The sequence below is a fragment of the Phacochoerus africanus genome, chromosome 15 (genome assembly GCF_016906955.1).
Source record: "Phacochoerus africanus isolate WHEZ1 chromosome 15, ROS_Pafr_v1, whole genome shotgun sequence".
NCBI classification, from domain to species: domain Eukaryota; kingdom Metazoa; phylum Chordata; class Mammalia; order Artiodactyla; family Suidae; genus Phacochoerus; species Phacochoerus africanus.
The window spans coordinates 86396729-86413677 of NC_062558.1; the positions used below are offsets into that span (position 1 = coordinate 86396729).

The 16949-nt window shown below is 36.7% G+C and overlaps 1 protein-coding gene and 1 pseudogene across 8 annotated transcripts in view; one reads left to right on the plus strand and one right to left on the minus strand.

Moving 5' to 3' along the window:
• CCSER2 (coiled-coil serine rich protein 2) overlaps window positions 1–16949 on the plus strand; it is a 135356-nt gene that overhangs the window by 24900 nt on the left and 93507 nt on the right. For 5 of the 7 annotated variants that reach the window (XR_007132125.1, XM_047759578.1, XM_047759580.1 and 2 more), the window contains exons 2-3: window positions 8532–9987; window positions 11931–12127. Coding sequence is in view for 5 of the 7 variants with exons in the window: in XM_047759578.1 (XP_047615534.1) it covers window positions 8571–9987; window positions 11931–12127 (1614 nt within the window). In the remaining 2 variants the exon portion in view is untranslated. Of the gene's footprint in view, window positions 1–8531; window positions 9988–11930; window positions 12128–16949 lie in introns of those variants that run through there. The other 2 variants (XM_047759583.1, XM_047759585.1) reach the window with 2 other exon arrangements.
• LOC125115527 (60S ribosomal protein L17-like) lies at window positions 7472–8070 on the minus strand (annotated as a pseudogene). Its single transcript, XR_007132126.1, has one exon. The product of XR_007132126.1 is annotated as a 60S ribosomal protein L17-like (transcript).

Genomic DNA, 16949 nt, shown 5'->3' on the forward strand with positions numbered 1-16949 from the left:
AAAGTGAATTTTTTTCTTACTGTGATATTCTTGGAAAAAAAGGTAATTTGCTTATTGTTTATTTTCAGTTCTTCAGGAGGCTCTAGTAACTGTTCCATCTCCTCTTGTGGCTACATTTTTTTTTTCAGATTAAACTGAGCATCTTTTTCAGCTTTCTGTTTGTTGGCCATGCTGGCAGCATGCAGAAGTTCCTGGGCCAGGGATTGAACCCTTGCCTCAGCAATTACTTGAGCCACAACAGTGACAATGCCACATCCTTAAATGATTCTTGTCTCTGTGCTGACAATTCCCTAATCATTATCCCCATCCAGACCTTGCCCTTGTGGTTCAGACTTATTTACATGACTAATAAACACCTCTACCCCTGTAGTTACCTTAGAGTCAGCTTGACCTGCTAAGTTTATGATCTCTTTTCCCAGATGTAATATTTGCCCTCAGTTAAAGGCACCATCCTCTGGTGCCTAGAATCCTAAATCTTTTCCTCTACATCTAATCAGTCAGTGAGTTATTCATCCATTTCCATCAACTACACTTGATAAGTCATTAAATTATTCATCCATTTATTCATTAAATATTGTGCTCTCATTTTATGTCCACTGTTGTGATAAAATTCTCAAGATTCAGTATTGCTAATATCTTATGTATTTGTACCTTTTCTCTAACCTTTTTGCTCTAATTCTTGCCACCTTTCTACTGTTAAAACCTCTTAACCTGGGAGTTCCCGTTGTGGCACAGCAGAAACAAATCCAACTAGTATTCATGAAGATGTGGGTTCGATCAGGAATCTGGCATTGCTGTGAACTGTGGTTTAGGTCTCAGATGCAGCTCAAATCTAGTGTTGCCGTGGCAGTGAGAGGCTGGCAGCTGTAGCTCTGATTTGACCCTTCACCTGGAAACTTCCATATGCTGCGAATGCAGACTTCTTAACCTATCTCCCTTTCTTCTTCTGGTCCATCCTTCATACTGAAATCAGAGTAACTTTTCACAGTTCAGATCAGATCATTTTTTTTGTTTTCTGGCCTAAAACCCTTTGGCTTCCTAACTGCTCATAGTAGAGTTCAAATTTCTTAGTATAGTGTTTATTAAGACCTTTAGCTGGCTGTTTTTTCTCCATTGATCTCTTTTTACTTGGTGCATTTCTTTGAACCTGTTCACTACCCTTGTTTAATTAATAGCAGTTTCTTGAATATTCCATGCTGTTTTTCTGCTTTTGTTTATGCTCTTTACTTAGGCTATATTGCTTCTCATATTCAGTGTCTTTGTTATTATTTACTACTTATCATTTGAGACCCAACTCAAGCATTGCCTCCTCTATAAAGCCATTTATGAAATCCCCTTATTTGAGTTAAGCACTTTCTTTTTTGTGCCCCCATGTACTACCCTATACACTCTCCAGTAGCAAATATGGCACTTCATTGCCCTTTTCTTGTCTATATGTCTTTTTCTCTATATTGGAGTGTCTGTTATATCCACAGCCTCTACTAGCACAGAGCCTTATTTGTAGTAAATCCTTGAATAAATGTCTTCAAAGAAGCTTTCAATAAATGTTTGATGACTGAATTAATGTACTCTAAGTCATTATCATGTTGAAAACATTCCTTCCTTTGCCAGATCATAAGCTTCTAGCAGGTATTATATCTTGTCCGTTTTTTAGAATCCTGTCTCGCAGGTGCTTAATAAAAAAGTGTTGTAAAAAGTGTAGTAATCTGAGGTGGAGGTATGTGGTGAACTCAGTGGGGCTTCTGTGCATAGGAAGAAGTTGAATTGAGTTAGTCTAAGCACAAAAATATTGCTTTTATATTTAGTGGTCCTTATGTCTTACATCATGATCAACTTATAGATGGAAACATTGTATTTAACTTAAATCACTTTGATTTTTGCCAAATCAAGAGGATTCTCAGTGTCAGTACCTCTAGGGATTGGTTAAATGTTGTTACCTAGTTTGAGGATTTTTTACTTTTTAAAAATGTTAAAGTATGGGTGTCCTCCTTCTATTAAAAGTTGCAGAGTAATTATTTAAAATACTTTGTAATTAATCACACAAAGAGTTAGCATTTAAAGAGCACAATCAGACTGAGACTGATTGTGTCATGTCCTATTTCTTTTGTAATGTAGTTATTTTTTTAAATAATTTTTTATGCCAAAAGTTTTAGGTTTCTTGAAAAAACCTGAAAGAGCTAGGTGCCATGGATGTAGGTAAGGATTGAGATTCTAAATTAGGATAAATTATTGTGCAAGAAGGAAGCCATCAGGGAAGAGAGTGGCTCCTTCAATGGGTTAATAACCTAGTGTGGTTTGTGGAGGGGCAGGAAAAATTAGTATCATGAATTTGGGTACCTATTTTACCTAGATAAATAAGAGTTTATAAACTGAAACTGATAGTTCTTTAGGATCTCAGTTAATAGTTGAAATATACTACCTATTTTGTGTCAGGCTGTGTTATGCTTTATACATATAAATGTTTATATTGTTGATTTGAAGTAAAACTAACAAAATTCTCAGAAAGTCACTGTTAAGGGATATGGCTGTTCTTACTTTCAACTGATTTGTAAAACACCATCCTGTTTCCGAGGGGCACAGTATGGAAATAGATGAGTGAAAGGCATGATTTGTGTTCTCGAAGAACTTGGCCTCCAGTGAAGGGAACATAAACGTGGTGTGGTCTCAGGAATGCTAGGCTTTTTGTCAAGAGATAGGAGTCCACATTCATTTGAATGCCTTACACAATTTTTGAGTTTTACTTGAACTAAATAATAAAATTTGGAGGGAGACCATTTGTGGCTTTGTCAGGGGAGTTTCTGGTCTTCTTTACCTACTAGTATTCTCTTTGTTTCTTAAAGTTTCAGAAAGTAATATACTTCGAATTTATGTTTAATAACATCATTTAATGTTGTTTTTTTTTTTTTGTCTTTTCTTGAGCCGCTCCCGGTGGCATATGTAAGTTCCCAGGCTAATTGGAGCTGTAGCCACTGGCCTACACCAGAGCCACAGTAACTCGGGAGTCTGCGATCTACACTGCAGCTCACGGCAATGCCAGATCCTTAACCCAAGGATCAAACCCACAACCTCATGGTTCCTAGTTGGATTCATTAACCACTGCGCCACTACGGGAACTCCTCATTTACTGTTCTTAAACCATCAAATTCATTTTGAGACTTTCACAAGTTGCTTTGATCCCTATCTGCCTGAGTGAAAAGTTGTAGCTAGATACAAAAATGGGGTTTTGTGTTGAGCTTGGTGTGCACTCTTTAAAATCATGAAGAATCTGGAATGAAGTTGTATTGTTTTAAACATTTGCTTTTGAAGGTGTTATTTTTGCTTATTTAATTGCTATAATCAAGGCTTTGAATCAGTTTGACATAGGTGACAGCCAAAAAACATGGGAGAAGGGGATATGGGGGAAGGGGTTGAGTAACACAAGGTAAAAAAATTAAAAAAAAAATTAGTTATTTGAATGTGAAAGCAGGTTTCAAGAAGTGACTGGTAGGAACATGTCATTAGCATTGTTGTTCAGTTAATTAATTGCCCTTGGACTCTAGCGAATTTATGCCTTTGTAAAATCCCTAAAAATGCATGCAATTCACACTGTCTAAAAAGCTCTTTGAAAAACTAAAAAAAGAATGTGAGTGGGTGGTTCCTCAGATGATAAGGTAATGGATATGAAAGGAGTTTGAAAAAAATGAAAGCTCTTACTTGTTCCTCTGCAAAGACTTCTTTAATCAATTAATACCTAGGTTATTTGCAGGCTTCATGCTGCTTTTCTAACCTTAGCTATCCAGTTCATTCCTTCACTCTTGACCCTAGCCATCAGTAAACCTCTCACAATATTTTATTCCTTTGTCAAGAAGGCAGACTTCATGGATCCCAGAGTCAAGTAGACTTGAACCTGAATTCTCTTCAGTAGTTTATGAGCTTGTGACTTTGAGCAACTATTTTAGCCTTTCTGAACTGTGGTTTATCTATTTAAAATGAGATGAAATCTACCACCTTAAAATGTTAAGATTAAACAGTTAACAAGGACAAAGTGGTAAGCCTGGTACCTTTCATGTAAGTGCTCAGTAATGTTTGCTCCTTCTTCTCCCTTCTTATTTCATTGTGGATTCCTTTTATTATTATTTTCATTTTTGGCATATGGAGTTCCCTGGGCCAGGGGTTAGATTTAAGCTGCATTCAGGACCTAAGCCACAGCTGTGGCAGTGCCTCCTTAGCCATTGTGCTGGGCCAGGGGTGGAACCTGTGTCTTAGAGCGCCCAAGATGCTGCTGATCCCGTTGCACCACAGTGGTAACTCCAGTGGATTCCTTTTAAAAGGAAAAAACATTGATTTACCTTTTTTTTTTTTTGCTTTTTTCGGGCTACATTCGCAGCATATGGACGTATGTAAGTTCCCAAGCTAGGGGTTGAATCAGAGCTACAGCTGCTGGCCTATGCCAGGCCACAGCAACAAGGTATCCAAGCCAAGCCGCATCTGCGACCTACACCACAGCTAACAGCAATGCCGGATCCTTAACCCGCTGAGCAAGGCCAGGGATAGAACCTGCAACCTCATGGTTCCTAGTTGGATTCGTTAACCACTGAGCCACAACAGGAACTGCTGTCTGTTTGATTTTAAAGTTGTAAACAATGTAGGAGAAACTTTTATGATACTTAAAGACAGGTAGCTCATCAACAAATGAAGTGACAATATTCATAATATAAGCAGATATGGAAATTTTATAGTTAAGCTGTCAGATTAGTTTAGTCTCATGACCACAGTCCAAGACGATTGATATCATTTAGGTTGTAATTATTTGTGCATTTAGAAATCAATAAATATTCTTGATAGGAAATAGTGCAGTCAGGTTCTCATCCCCCCCCCCAACACTTTGTAGTAAATAACAGTGTGTCTTTTTTGTGGACTTATTGTGTTACATTGAAGATGTTCTTGGGAGATAACATGTATTGCCCTTGTTTCAGATAGTCACCTAGAAGCATAGAGAAGTAAAAGAACAGAATGTTCTGTTCTCAGTCTACTTGTGACTGGCAGGGAAATGTTAAAGCCTTTCTGACTCACAAACTGACTCACCAGAGGACAGAATCTCTAATGTGTTTTATTTAGTGATATGCAGAATGACCCTTATATCTAATATTATTACCAATTTCTTTCTGGTAATCCTGAAAGTATTTGTAGGTGTGGAATATATTTTGTGTTAAAGATCATTATCAGAAAATTGAGATGGCAATCATCTGGCATGGATATACTGTCCCTTTTTTTGCTCATGGCACGTATTGCTGTTTGATCATGATTTTTACTGTAGAGTCTAAATTTTTTTGGCTATGACCACATGGAAGTTCCCAGGCTAGGGATCAAAACCCAAGCCACAGCAGCGACTCCGGCCACTGCACTGACAATGCTGGATCCTTAACCCCACTGTGCCACAAGGTAGTCTAGGGATTTAAGTTACCATAAAGTGCTTGGAAACTATCTGTAAGTTGACATGACTGTAAAATGTAAAATAAAAGTTTATCAGGATAATTATTCAATTTAAAATTTAAAGTTTTGCATTTTCATAATCGTAAACATAGTGTGTAAGTAATAATGGTTTATTTGACCAGTAAACCTATATACATTTTAGAATGTTACTGTAATAGAATAAATATGTATGCTTGTACTTACCACTGATTGAAAAAAGGAGAAGATAAACTTATTTTATTAAATGGTTTTTGTTTGCCATTTACCTTGATTATATGAATTTGCTTCTTAAAACCTTTCTGAGTTAATTTCTGTAAGAATAACAGCCATTTAAAAGATTTTTCCTGCTGTGTAGCACCGGGAACTATATCTCATCACTTATGATGGAGCATAATAATGTGAGGAAAAAAGAATGTATACATGTATGTGTAACTGGGTCACCCTGCTGTACAGTAGAAAATTGACATAATACTGTAAACCAGCTATAATGGAAAAAATAAAAATCATTATAAAATAAAAATTTTTTATTGTAGTTGATTTACAATATTCTGTCAATTTCTGCCATAACAACAGAGTAACCCAGTTATACATGTTGTTATACATGAATATACATTCTTTTTTTCACACTATCCTCTATCATGTTTCATCCCAAGTGATTAGATATAGTTCCCTGTGCTATACAGCAGGATCTCATTGCTTATCCACTCCAAATGCAATAGTTTGCATCTCTTAACCCCAAATTCCCAGTCTTTCCCACTCCCTCCCCCTTCCTCCTTGACAAACACAAGTCTGTTCTCCATGTCCATGAGTTTGTTTCTTTTCTGTAGATAGATTTGTACTATATATTAGATTGCAGATATAAGTGATATCATGTGGTTTTTGCCTTTCTCATTCTGACTTACTTCACTTAGTGTGAGAGTCTCTAGTTCCATGTTGCTGCAAATGGCATTGTTTTGTCCTTTTTTATGGCTGAGTAGTATTCCATTGTGTATATATACATCTTCTTAATTCATTCATCTGTTGATGGACATTTAGGTTGTTTCTGTGTATTTTTAGCTATTGTGAATAGTACTGCAGTGGACAGAATGCATGTAGCTTTTTACAAAATGCATGTAGTTTTGTCCAGGAGTGGGATTGCTGGATTATATGGTATTTCTGTATTTAGTTTTCTAAGGTCTGACCAGTACTTTTTAAAGTTTAAAGGTTCTTAGTTTAAACATTTTCTTTTTTGACTACATCTGGTGGGTTTTTGGCTGAAAAATTACACACACAAACACACACACACACATGTGTACAGTCTGTCCCTTTTATTAGTTACTGGGATAGGAAGTTCTGTAATTCTGTTTGATCCATTGTCTTTACTTAAAAGTGTGTATGATTTTTTAAATACTTATTTTTGGTATGACTAATAACACATGTGTACTCTAGGAACTCTAATTTTTAAGGTCAGAGAAGACATGGAATCATTTTTCTCTAATTAAAAAAAAACCAAAAAATTAAACACAGTGTCTTAAGGTACATACTTTTAAAAACATTAGTGACCTTGAGGCATGTATTTTTCTTTTATTTGAATTTTGCTCTTGTGTGTGGTCTTGTAACATTTTTATATTAACCACAGTGAATATATAGCGAGTGTATTATATTTCTGTTAATGTTAGGACATTTTAATATTTTTATCTCATCTTCATAATCTTATCACATGATATAATTTATTAAAATTGCCTAAATAGAGGATACTCGTTTTCAGCTTTATGATCTTGTATGTTCATTGAACCTTTTGGTTGTTTTTCTATTACCTATAAAATAAATGTGAGAGGTTGAGATTAATGGGCTAATCAATGTGATAAATCATTTTACCTCTTACCCTACCAATAACTGTAGTGTATTATATTACTAGATAGAAATTCTTTTGAGATAGTTACATAAAATGACAGCTTATAGCTTAGCCCTCAGTGCCAGAAAATTTTTTTTGTGCTGTTGGATTCTTTACGAACGTCCTTTTCATAACTTTTTTTTTTAACTTTTATTTGCATTTATTTTTGTGAAATTTATTCCCAGGCCATAAGTTTTTGCTTCTTCAGTTTCTTCTGGGATATCTTTTTCTTTGGTGCAACCTCCTCTTCTGGCTTAGGAACAGTCTGCTCTTTTTCAGTAAGAATCATCTCAATGTGGCAGGGAGAACTCATGTAAGGGTTGATCTGACCATGAGCTCTGTAAGTCCTGCACCACATCTTGGGGGCTTGGTTCACCTGGATGTGCTTAATGACCAGAGAATCCACATCTAAGCCCTTAAGTTTAGCATTACTTTCTGCAGTTTTAAGCATGTGCGATAAAAATTCATCACTCTTTTGGGGCCACCGACCCTGTGTCCAGCCCCACTGTTTGGCCTGGGCACACCTATGAACTCCGTCATTGTAACAACGGAATGGCACACATTGCTTCTGTAGAGTGACGTCCTTCGGATACTTGGTGGCTTTTCAAATATGCATACCCTTAACGGCCTGGGCAGTTTCACGAGTGTTTTTAAAGTGAACACGAAGATTTGAACATCTTCATTTGCATGATTTTGTGGGGTTTTCTGGGTCAAGTGAATAGTGAGCCATTTTTAGAGGTCACCTCAGGCCACTTACTGGAAAAGCCTTCCCATAACTTTAATAATAAAGATTTTAAAATGTATTCCAGTTTTTATAAGATCATGTATGCTTTAAAAAGAAAAAGATCACTTTTTTATTTTTAACAAATAATATTACTGAAAATGAAAAAATAATTTGGATTAGAAATTGGAAAATGTGCTGTTGAAATTTTTTTTAGTACAAATTCAGTAGTTTAATTTTATTATTTCTGGATTTTGCTATTACCATCCATAGCCCAAATTTATAAAGTGTTCACCAAAATGTTCTATATTTTCTTCTAACATAAAATTATTAGTGCATTCAGTATTTATTAAGAGATCTGTAGGAATCACGAGTAGCTTTTGGGCTTTGCCATGTTTAATTATTTAAGATATGTATTAATATTATGTAATAATCATGTAATTATCTTTATTTAAGAATGTTCAATCTGCTGTTTTGTCTCCTCAGATTCTGTCAAATTTTAAGAACAAATGCACCATATAGCTCATGGAAGAAAAAACACAAATCAAGACTTTTTTGGGTTCCAGGTTGCCAAAGTATGGAACAAAATCTGTAAGAAGTACACTGCAGCCAATGCCAAATGGAAAACCTGTTAATTTATTGGGAACTTCAAAGAGTAGCAACATCAAAAGTTTCATCAAAAATAATGGCTCTGATTGTTCATCGTCCCATTCATTCAGTTGGAGAACGGCAAATAAATACCAGTTTAGTGCACAAAGTCCTGAGGAACCTAACAATCCTCAGAGTTCACATGATAAAGTAATTGATCCTGAAAAACATGTACCAACTCAAGGAGTATTTGATAAAAATGGGATAAAGGGAGGTTTGAAAAGTATCTCTTTATTCACATCAAAATTAGCGAAGCCAACAACTATGTTTGTGTCATCTACAGAGGAGTTAAATCAAAAGTCTTTGTCTGGACCATCTAATTTGGGTAAATTCACCAAAGGCACATTATTAGGAAGGACTTCATATGCTTCAGTCAGTGCTCCAAAATCACAGTTGAATGGATTTTATGGAAACCGATCAACTGGTAGCATACAAAGGCCTAGAGCAAACTCCTGTGCCACCAGAAGCAGTTCTGGAGAAAGCTTAGCACAATCCCTAGATAATATTAAATCTCTTGCTTGTGAAAAAATGGTAAGGTCACAAAGTTTTTCACATTCCATTCAGAATTCATTCCTTCCACCTTCATCTATAACCAGATCACATTCCTTCAATAGAGCTGCAGATCTTACAAAGCCTTATCAGAACCAACAGCCACCCATTAGAGTGCCTCTGAGGTCAAGTATGCTAACAAGAAATTCCCGACAGACAGAAGTACTCAATGGGAATGAACATTTAGGGTATGGGTTTAATAGGCCTTATGCTGCTGGTGGAAAGAAGTTGGCTTTACCAAATGGCCCAGGTGTAACTTCCACTTTGGGTTACAGGATGGTTCACCCCTCTTTACTGAAATCTAGCCGACCGCCATTTTCTGGAACCATCACAGTTGATGGTAATAAAAATTCACCTGCTGACACATGTATAGAGGAAGATGATGCACTTGTGACTAAGGACAGAGCTGCTAATAAGGACCAAGAACTAATTGAAAATGATAGTTACAGAACAGAAAATGACCAGACCGTGAAGCATGATGCTAAAATTAGATACTTGAGTGATGATGTGGATGACATTTCCTTGTCTTCTTTGTCATCTTCTGATAAGAATGATCTAAGTGAAGACTTTAGTGATGATTTTATAGATATGGAAGACTCCAACAGAACTAGAATAACTCCAGAGGAAATTTCTCTCAAAGAAGAAAAGCGTGAAAATGTACCACCAAAGGATATATTTGATTCCCCTAAGGAAAATGAAAAATCCTTCATTAAAACTGAAGAGTGGATAGATATAAGTGTCTCTGGTAAATATTAATGTCTTTTTTTTTTGCATTCTCCTGGATAATATAACTGAATTTACATTTAGAATTATCTTCTCTTGGAGTTCCTGTCGTGGCTCAATGGTTAACGAATCCGACTAGGAACCATGAGGTTGCAGGTTCCATCCTTGGCCTCGCTCAGCGGGTTAAGGATCCAGTGTTGCTGTGAGCTGTGGTGTAGGTTATAGATGCAGCTCGGATCCTTCGTTGCTGTGGCTCTGGTGTAGGCTGGCGGCTACAGCTCCGATTAGACCCCTAGCCTGGGAACCTCTATATGCCATAGGAGCAGCCCTAGAAAAGGCAGAAAGACAAAAAAAAAAAAAAGGATTAATCTTCTGTTTAATTCCACAATACTGGATAATTTCGTGGAGGGATGGATCTAGATAAAATTGGAATGGGGCAACATTTACCTTCCTTATGACTTTTGTTCCTTGTCCTGTTTTTTACTCTAAAACATCATCTGTAGGAGTTCCCGTCGTGGCGCAGTGGTTAACGAATCCGACTAGGAACCATGAGGTTGCGGGTTCGGTCCCTGCCCTTGCTCAGTGGGTTAACGATCCGGCGTTGCTGTGAGCTGTGGTGTAGGTCGCAGACGCGGCTCGGATCCCGCGTTGCTGTGGCTCTGGCGTAGGCTGGTGGCTACGGCTCCGATTCGACCCCTAGCCTGGGAACCTCCATATACCGCGGAAGCGGCCCAAGAAATAGCAAAAATAGACAAAAAAATAAATAAATAAAATAAAAAATAAAAAAAAATAAAACATCATCTGTAAAAACACTTTTCCCCCTGTGGTGTCTTATCTTTGTTCTTTGTCATACACAGGCCTATTCCTGGTTGCTTCAAAATTATTTTTTCTTGGGAGTTCCCTTTGTGGCTCAGTGGTAACAAACCCAGCTGGTATCCATGAGGATGTGGGTTTGATCCCTGGCCCCACTCAGTGGGTTAAGGAACTGGTGTTGCCGTGAGCTGTGGTGTAGGCCATAGACATGGCTGGAACTGTGGTGTAGGCTGGCAGCTACAACCTTGATTCAGTCTCTAGCCTGGGAACTTCCATATGCCCCAGGTGTGGCCCTAAAAAAAAAAAAAAACCCAAAAAAGAAATATTTTTTCTCCTGCTTCCTCACATCAGTGGCAGTCTCTTCCTTTATGGTAGCAGATTACTGCTATTTGTTGAGTGGAGCTATACCAAAGGGTGAATGAACCTAATATAGGTTATGTCTGATCTAATTTTTATCCTAGGCAATTTTCATTTTTGTGAAGGAGGACTTAGATTTCTTGCCTAGCAAACTTAATAGTTGTACTTTCAGAGGAGCTTTATTTTTTTAATTGAGGAAAGTGAGAAAGTACCTGTTAAACATTTCTTCTTTTACTTGGTAATCCTGGTGTCAATGCTGGCAGAAATATATCTCTGTGCCCATATAGCCTGAAAAAAACCAGACTGAGGAATTAGATATAGGTATGTAGTCTGGTTGGGGGACTAGGCCATCCCTGGAGATGTGCATACGACTTTGACTGTCAGAGAGTCTTTTAGTTAGGAATGACTGCTTGGCTAAGTTATTTCCTTATAAAGAGGCAACTGCAAGATTAAATAATATACACAGAGTAAGGAGTTTCCAGGGCAGTGTTTAAAAATAAATGTCTTAGGAAATATTCAAATGATATGAGACTTTTTATATTTCTAGAAATATTGCAGAAGTGAAAAGCGGTTCAATGAATTTTCTTTATTGGGAAACATTTCAGTAGGTTATTTTAAAGATTTTGTGTCTTTTTAATTTAAATTTAGAGGATGCTAGTTATGAATGCCTTTTTTGCCAACTTCTTTGCTATAGTATATCAAACTATTAGAGCTTATTAGAACTTGAACCTGAGAAATAATTATATTTTTGTGAATTAATGACTTTTTTTCTCTCTTTTAAAACATCAATTGAAGACAGGAGTGAATGTTCAAAACATACTTCTGGAAATAACTTGATCTCACCAGACACAGATTACAGAGCTGGTTCTTCGTTTGAACTCTCTCCATCTGATAGCTCTGATGGGACATACATGTGGGATGAAGAGGGCTTGGAGCCCATTGGAAATGTCCACCCAGTTGGGAGCTATGAGTCCTCTGAAATGAACAGCATAGTATGTATGGATTTATATATACCCATTTGGAACATTTTTTTTACCTTATTATACAGAGACTTGGGATATTGATTGGATTTTTTAAGTTTATGAAGAAGTCTCCTAGTTTGAGAAGTAGGAATTCATTTCTATTAAGGGCCTGTAAGACGTGTGATGTTAATACATAATAAAGCATATATTTGTCATATGACACTTGAGTTGACTATGGTCTCATACATATATGTTCATAATACCTTTGAACAACATGGGTTTGAACTGCAAGGTTTCACTTATATGTGAATTTTTTTTAACGGTAAATACTATAGTACTACACGCTTTGTGGTTGGTTGAATTTGTGGATGCAAATATGGAGGAAAAGTGTATTTGGAGAACAGACTGTATATTATATGGATTTTTGACTGTGAGGAGGGTTAGTACCCTTAACCTTGTGTTATTCAAGGGTCTGTACATAAGTAAATATACACACACATATATATGTGTACGTGTAGACATACTGTATAGTTCAGGTTAAGCTAGGCTGCTGGTTCTCAAAGTAGGAAAAGGCAATGTCTGAAAACATTGTTGGTTGTCACATTGAGGGGTGCTGCTGGGATTTAATGGGTAGAGACTGGGGATACTGCTTAATGTGCTGTAATGCACAGAATAGCACCCACAACAAAGAATTATTCAGCCTAAGATATCAGTAGAGCTGCTGTTAAAAATCCCTAGGCTAGGCTGTGCTGAGGTAACATTCTCAGTGCACCAGTCTCAGTGACTTAACACAATAAAAGTTTATTTTTTACTTCTAAAATGTCTATTGTAGGTCTGGACAGATCTCTTCAGTGTTCTGAGCTGGTTTGATCTTGAGGCTTTACCATGGCTTTTGGAGGCCCAGTGTCACTCTGGTAGTGCATGTCAGAGGGTCTCACATAAACGCAATTACTTGCTTTGGCCTGCAGATGGCATATGGCACTTTTACTCATAACATAGTGACCTGAAATAATCTTATGTACTGAGTGGGCAGGAAGTGTAATTTTCCTGTGTGCCTGGTAAGCAAGGGAACTGGATATGGATGAACACCAGAAGACTTAACGTACATTTTTAAATACATATTTTAAGAAAAATTGCAAATAATGTGAATTATATGCCATGCGGGTAAAGTATAGTTGATGTGATTCGAGTTAATCCCTGAAATTACTCAGTATATGGAATATGATTTTTCAGCAGTTGTATGGGAAAATTGGTAGTCTTTGTGGTATATTAAATTCTAGATGGATTTCAGGTGATATAATTTTCTACACTCATAAACCTGTGACTTGGAAAAAAATAAATGTTGTTACTAGAGGCATGTTAAATTGTACAAACATGGAGAGGACGTATAGTTAATTTAGAGGCAGCATCTTTATTTCATTAGATAAAGTCCAGAAAAGATTACAGTTTAAGGCCTTATGTGTGCTCTTAATAGGACTTTTTAAGTGAGTATGATTGAAGTGAAAGTGAACATTTTGTCCAGCAGATGGCAATAGTAACCCACCTGACATTTTTCAGACACCTCGTTGTTCTTGTATCTTAGATGATGTAATAACCTAGAGGAGTTCAGTACCACACCTGGGTTGACCTTTAGTCTCTAAGATCCATGAATTTCCCCCATGATCATTTGGCTTTTATATATAGGATGAGAAATGACAGAAGTGTTCATTCTGTGCTTTGGAAGAAAATGGTGTCTCTGTGTCCTCTTCAGATTTAAGAGGAAGAGAGTCTGAGAAAGGATGGGGAATTGATAGCAAAAGTTGAAAAGGGTGGGTTAAGATCTAGAGTTCCTTTGTGGCACAGCATGTTAAGGATCCGGTGTTGTCACTGCAGCAGCTCAGGTCACTGCTGTGATTCGGGTTCCATTCCGGGCCCAAGAACTTCACACACTCAATACACAGCAAAAAAAAAAAAAGAAAGAAAGAGAAAAGATATACCATGATGGTGGGTTTACCATTTTTGGCTCTAAAATTCTATCAATTTTCTGTTTATTATACTTTTTAAGTTAATTTTATTAGATGTGCACCTGTTTACTATTGTTTCCTTGGTGAATTGGACTTTGTCATTGTTTAGCAATCCTCTCTAACCCTCATACTTTTTGTCTTAAGGCAAAATTAGTATTTTTTTTCAGAATTAGTATATTTTACCAGTTATATATATATATTTTTTTTCCATCTTTTTACTGTCAATTTTTTTGATATATAGCAAATAGGTTATTATTTTAAAAAATGCAATCTGTCTTTTGCTTTTCTTTCTTTCTTTTTTTTTTTTCCTTTTTTAGGTCTGTACCCACAGTATATGTAAGTTCCCAAGCTAGAGGTCGAATCAGAGCTGTAGCCACCAGCCTACACCAGCCACAGCAAAGTCAGATCTTAGCCTCATCTGCAACCTACCCCACAGCTCATGGCAGCACCGGATCCTTTAACCCACTCAGCAAGGCCAGAGATCGAACCCATGTCCTCATGGATACTAGGTACTAATCTGGTTTGTTAACTGCTGAGCCACAACGGGAATGCCTAGATTGGATTTCTTTTCTTTTTTTCTTTCTTCTTTTTTTCTTTTTAGGGCCACACCCACGGCACATGGAGGCTCCCAGGCCAGGGGTCCATTCGGAGCTACAGCTGCTGGCCTACACCACAGCCACAGCAATGCCAGATCCGAGCCGCGCCTGCGACCTTCGCCACAGCTCATGGCAGCATGGGATCCTCAACCCACTGATGGAGGACAGGAATCAAACCCACATCCTCATGGATACTAGTAGGATTCGTTTCTGCTGCACCACAATAGGAACTCCTAGTTTGCTTTTTCTTTTCCAAAATTCATGACATGGAAAGCTAGAATATGATTTTCAGCCTTTTTTTCTTCTGATATATGAATGGATTCTCATAAAGAGAAGGTTTTATTATTTAGTAAATAATTCTTTGGTTAGCATCCTAGTGTAAATGTAAGAATGAGTTTCTTCTAATGTGCCTTACTTAAAACATGAATTCTAAGTCATGTTATATAGGCCATCTTCATTTTTATTTTAACCTTTAATGTGTTTGTGTATCTGTGAACAACACATCATATTGTTTCTTAGGTGTATTTTACAACTTATATAAGTGATACGTAGTGTTCTGTAACTTTTTTAAAAATCAGTTTTATTGTTTTGTGCTATACATGTATTCCTGTTATAGGTCTAGTTTATTTAGTTTTAATACAGTATAATATTTAAATATACCTTTTTTGGAGGGGGGCTGCACCTGTGGCATGCAGAAGTTCATGGGCCAGGTATAGAACCTGAGCCATAGCAGTGACAATGCCGTATCCTTAACCTGATGTACCACCATGAAGTTTTGTAAATATACCACTTTTTTCTCTCTGTTCCTTTGCTAATGGACATTTGAGTTATTCCTCTCTAATAATAATCACAGTGTAGAATGAACATTCTCTTCATGTCTCTTTGATCATATATGTTAGGATTTCTCTAGATTATAATCCTAAGAATAGCTTTACCAGATCAGAGGATATGTGGATCTTCAGCTTTACTAGATGCTGCCAGATTATCTTCCTAAAATGGTTCTACTGATTTATATGTCTCAACAGTGATTGAAGATTTCTCTTGATCCTCATCTTCGGCTATTATCTGACTTTAAGATTTTAGCTGAATATGCAATGATAACTCATTTTAATTTGCATTTACGTCACTATTTTATAGTTTTTTTCATGTATTTACTGGCTGTTTGATTTCCTTTTATGTGAATTACTTATTTTTACTGATTTTTCTACTGAGTTGTTTATCTTTTTCTTACTGATAAGAAAAAGTTTCTTATGCGGTCTGAATTTAATTCTTCTTAAACATGTCACATATAATCTCTCAGCCAGTGGCTTTTAACTTTTTTTGTTGCCTTTACCATGCATAGTTTTAGATTTTTATGTAAATAAACTTAGTAGTGTTTTTATTTATAGTTTTTAGTGTGTGTGTGTGTAAGACATAATTTTCTGTCCCAGGGCTGCACAAGGTATTTAGTATGTTGAGAGACAGTACAGTGCAGTGATTAAGAGCTGGGGAACAAGCTAGACTAAAAATCCCATCTCTGTCATGTACTCATTGTATAATCTTTGGATTCTCTGTTCCTTTTTTTTTTTGGTAAAAAAAAAATGGAGGTAAGAGTGGTATCTACTTCCGGGGCTGATATTAGAAGTACATGTCTGAGTGTTGTAGCAGCCATGGTTATGATAATTGTTGAGTGATCTGAGTATCATCTTAGATTACCTCAGGGGATTGCTGTGAACATTAAATAAGGTCATACATATAAAATATACCAGGGAAATGGCAAGAGCTCAATAAATGTTAGCTATTTATCATTTTCTTTTTGTTTTTATTTTTTATTTTTTGCAATTAAGACTTTATATGAAGTTGGTATGAGGCATAATGATTTCCTTCATTAATATTCTTTTGTAATATACTTGAGGTGCTATGCAAAAAAAGACAACATAGCAGGCCTGAGATTGCCTAGCCTTAGAAAGGCCAGCCCTTTGCTGGTAAACAGTTCCTTTATTGTGATACAAAACTTTTCCTAAGTGATGAGAATGGTTCACTGTGACTGAACTGTTTGGGCAGTGTGGTTTTTGCTGCACATGTGGTTTTTGCTCTGCACGTGATTTCCTTCTGGGGCTCTAGAGTCTTGGTATGTACTAGGCAAAGGATGCCCATGTCACCAGCCCTCAGTAAAAAACCACAGAATTTCTTAGGAACATCTGTAATAGACAACATCTTTCATGTGTTGTCGCAGCTTGTTGCTGAAAGAATTAAGTACTGTGACTCATTGGG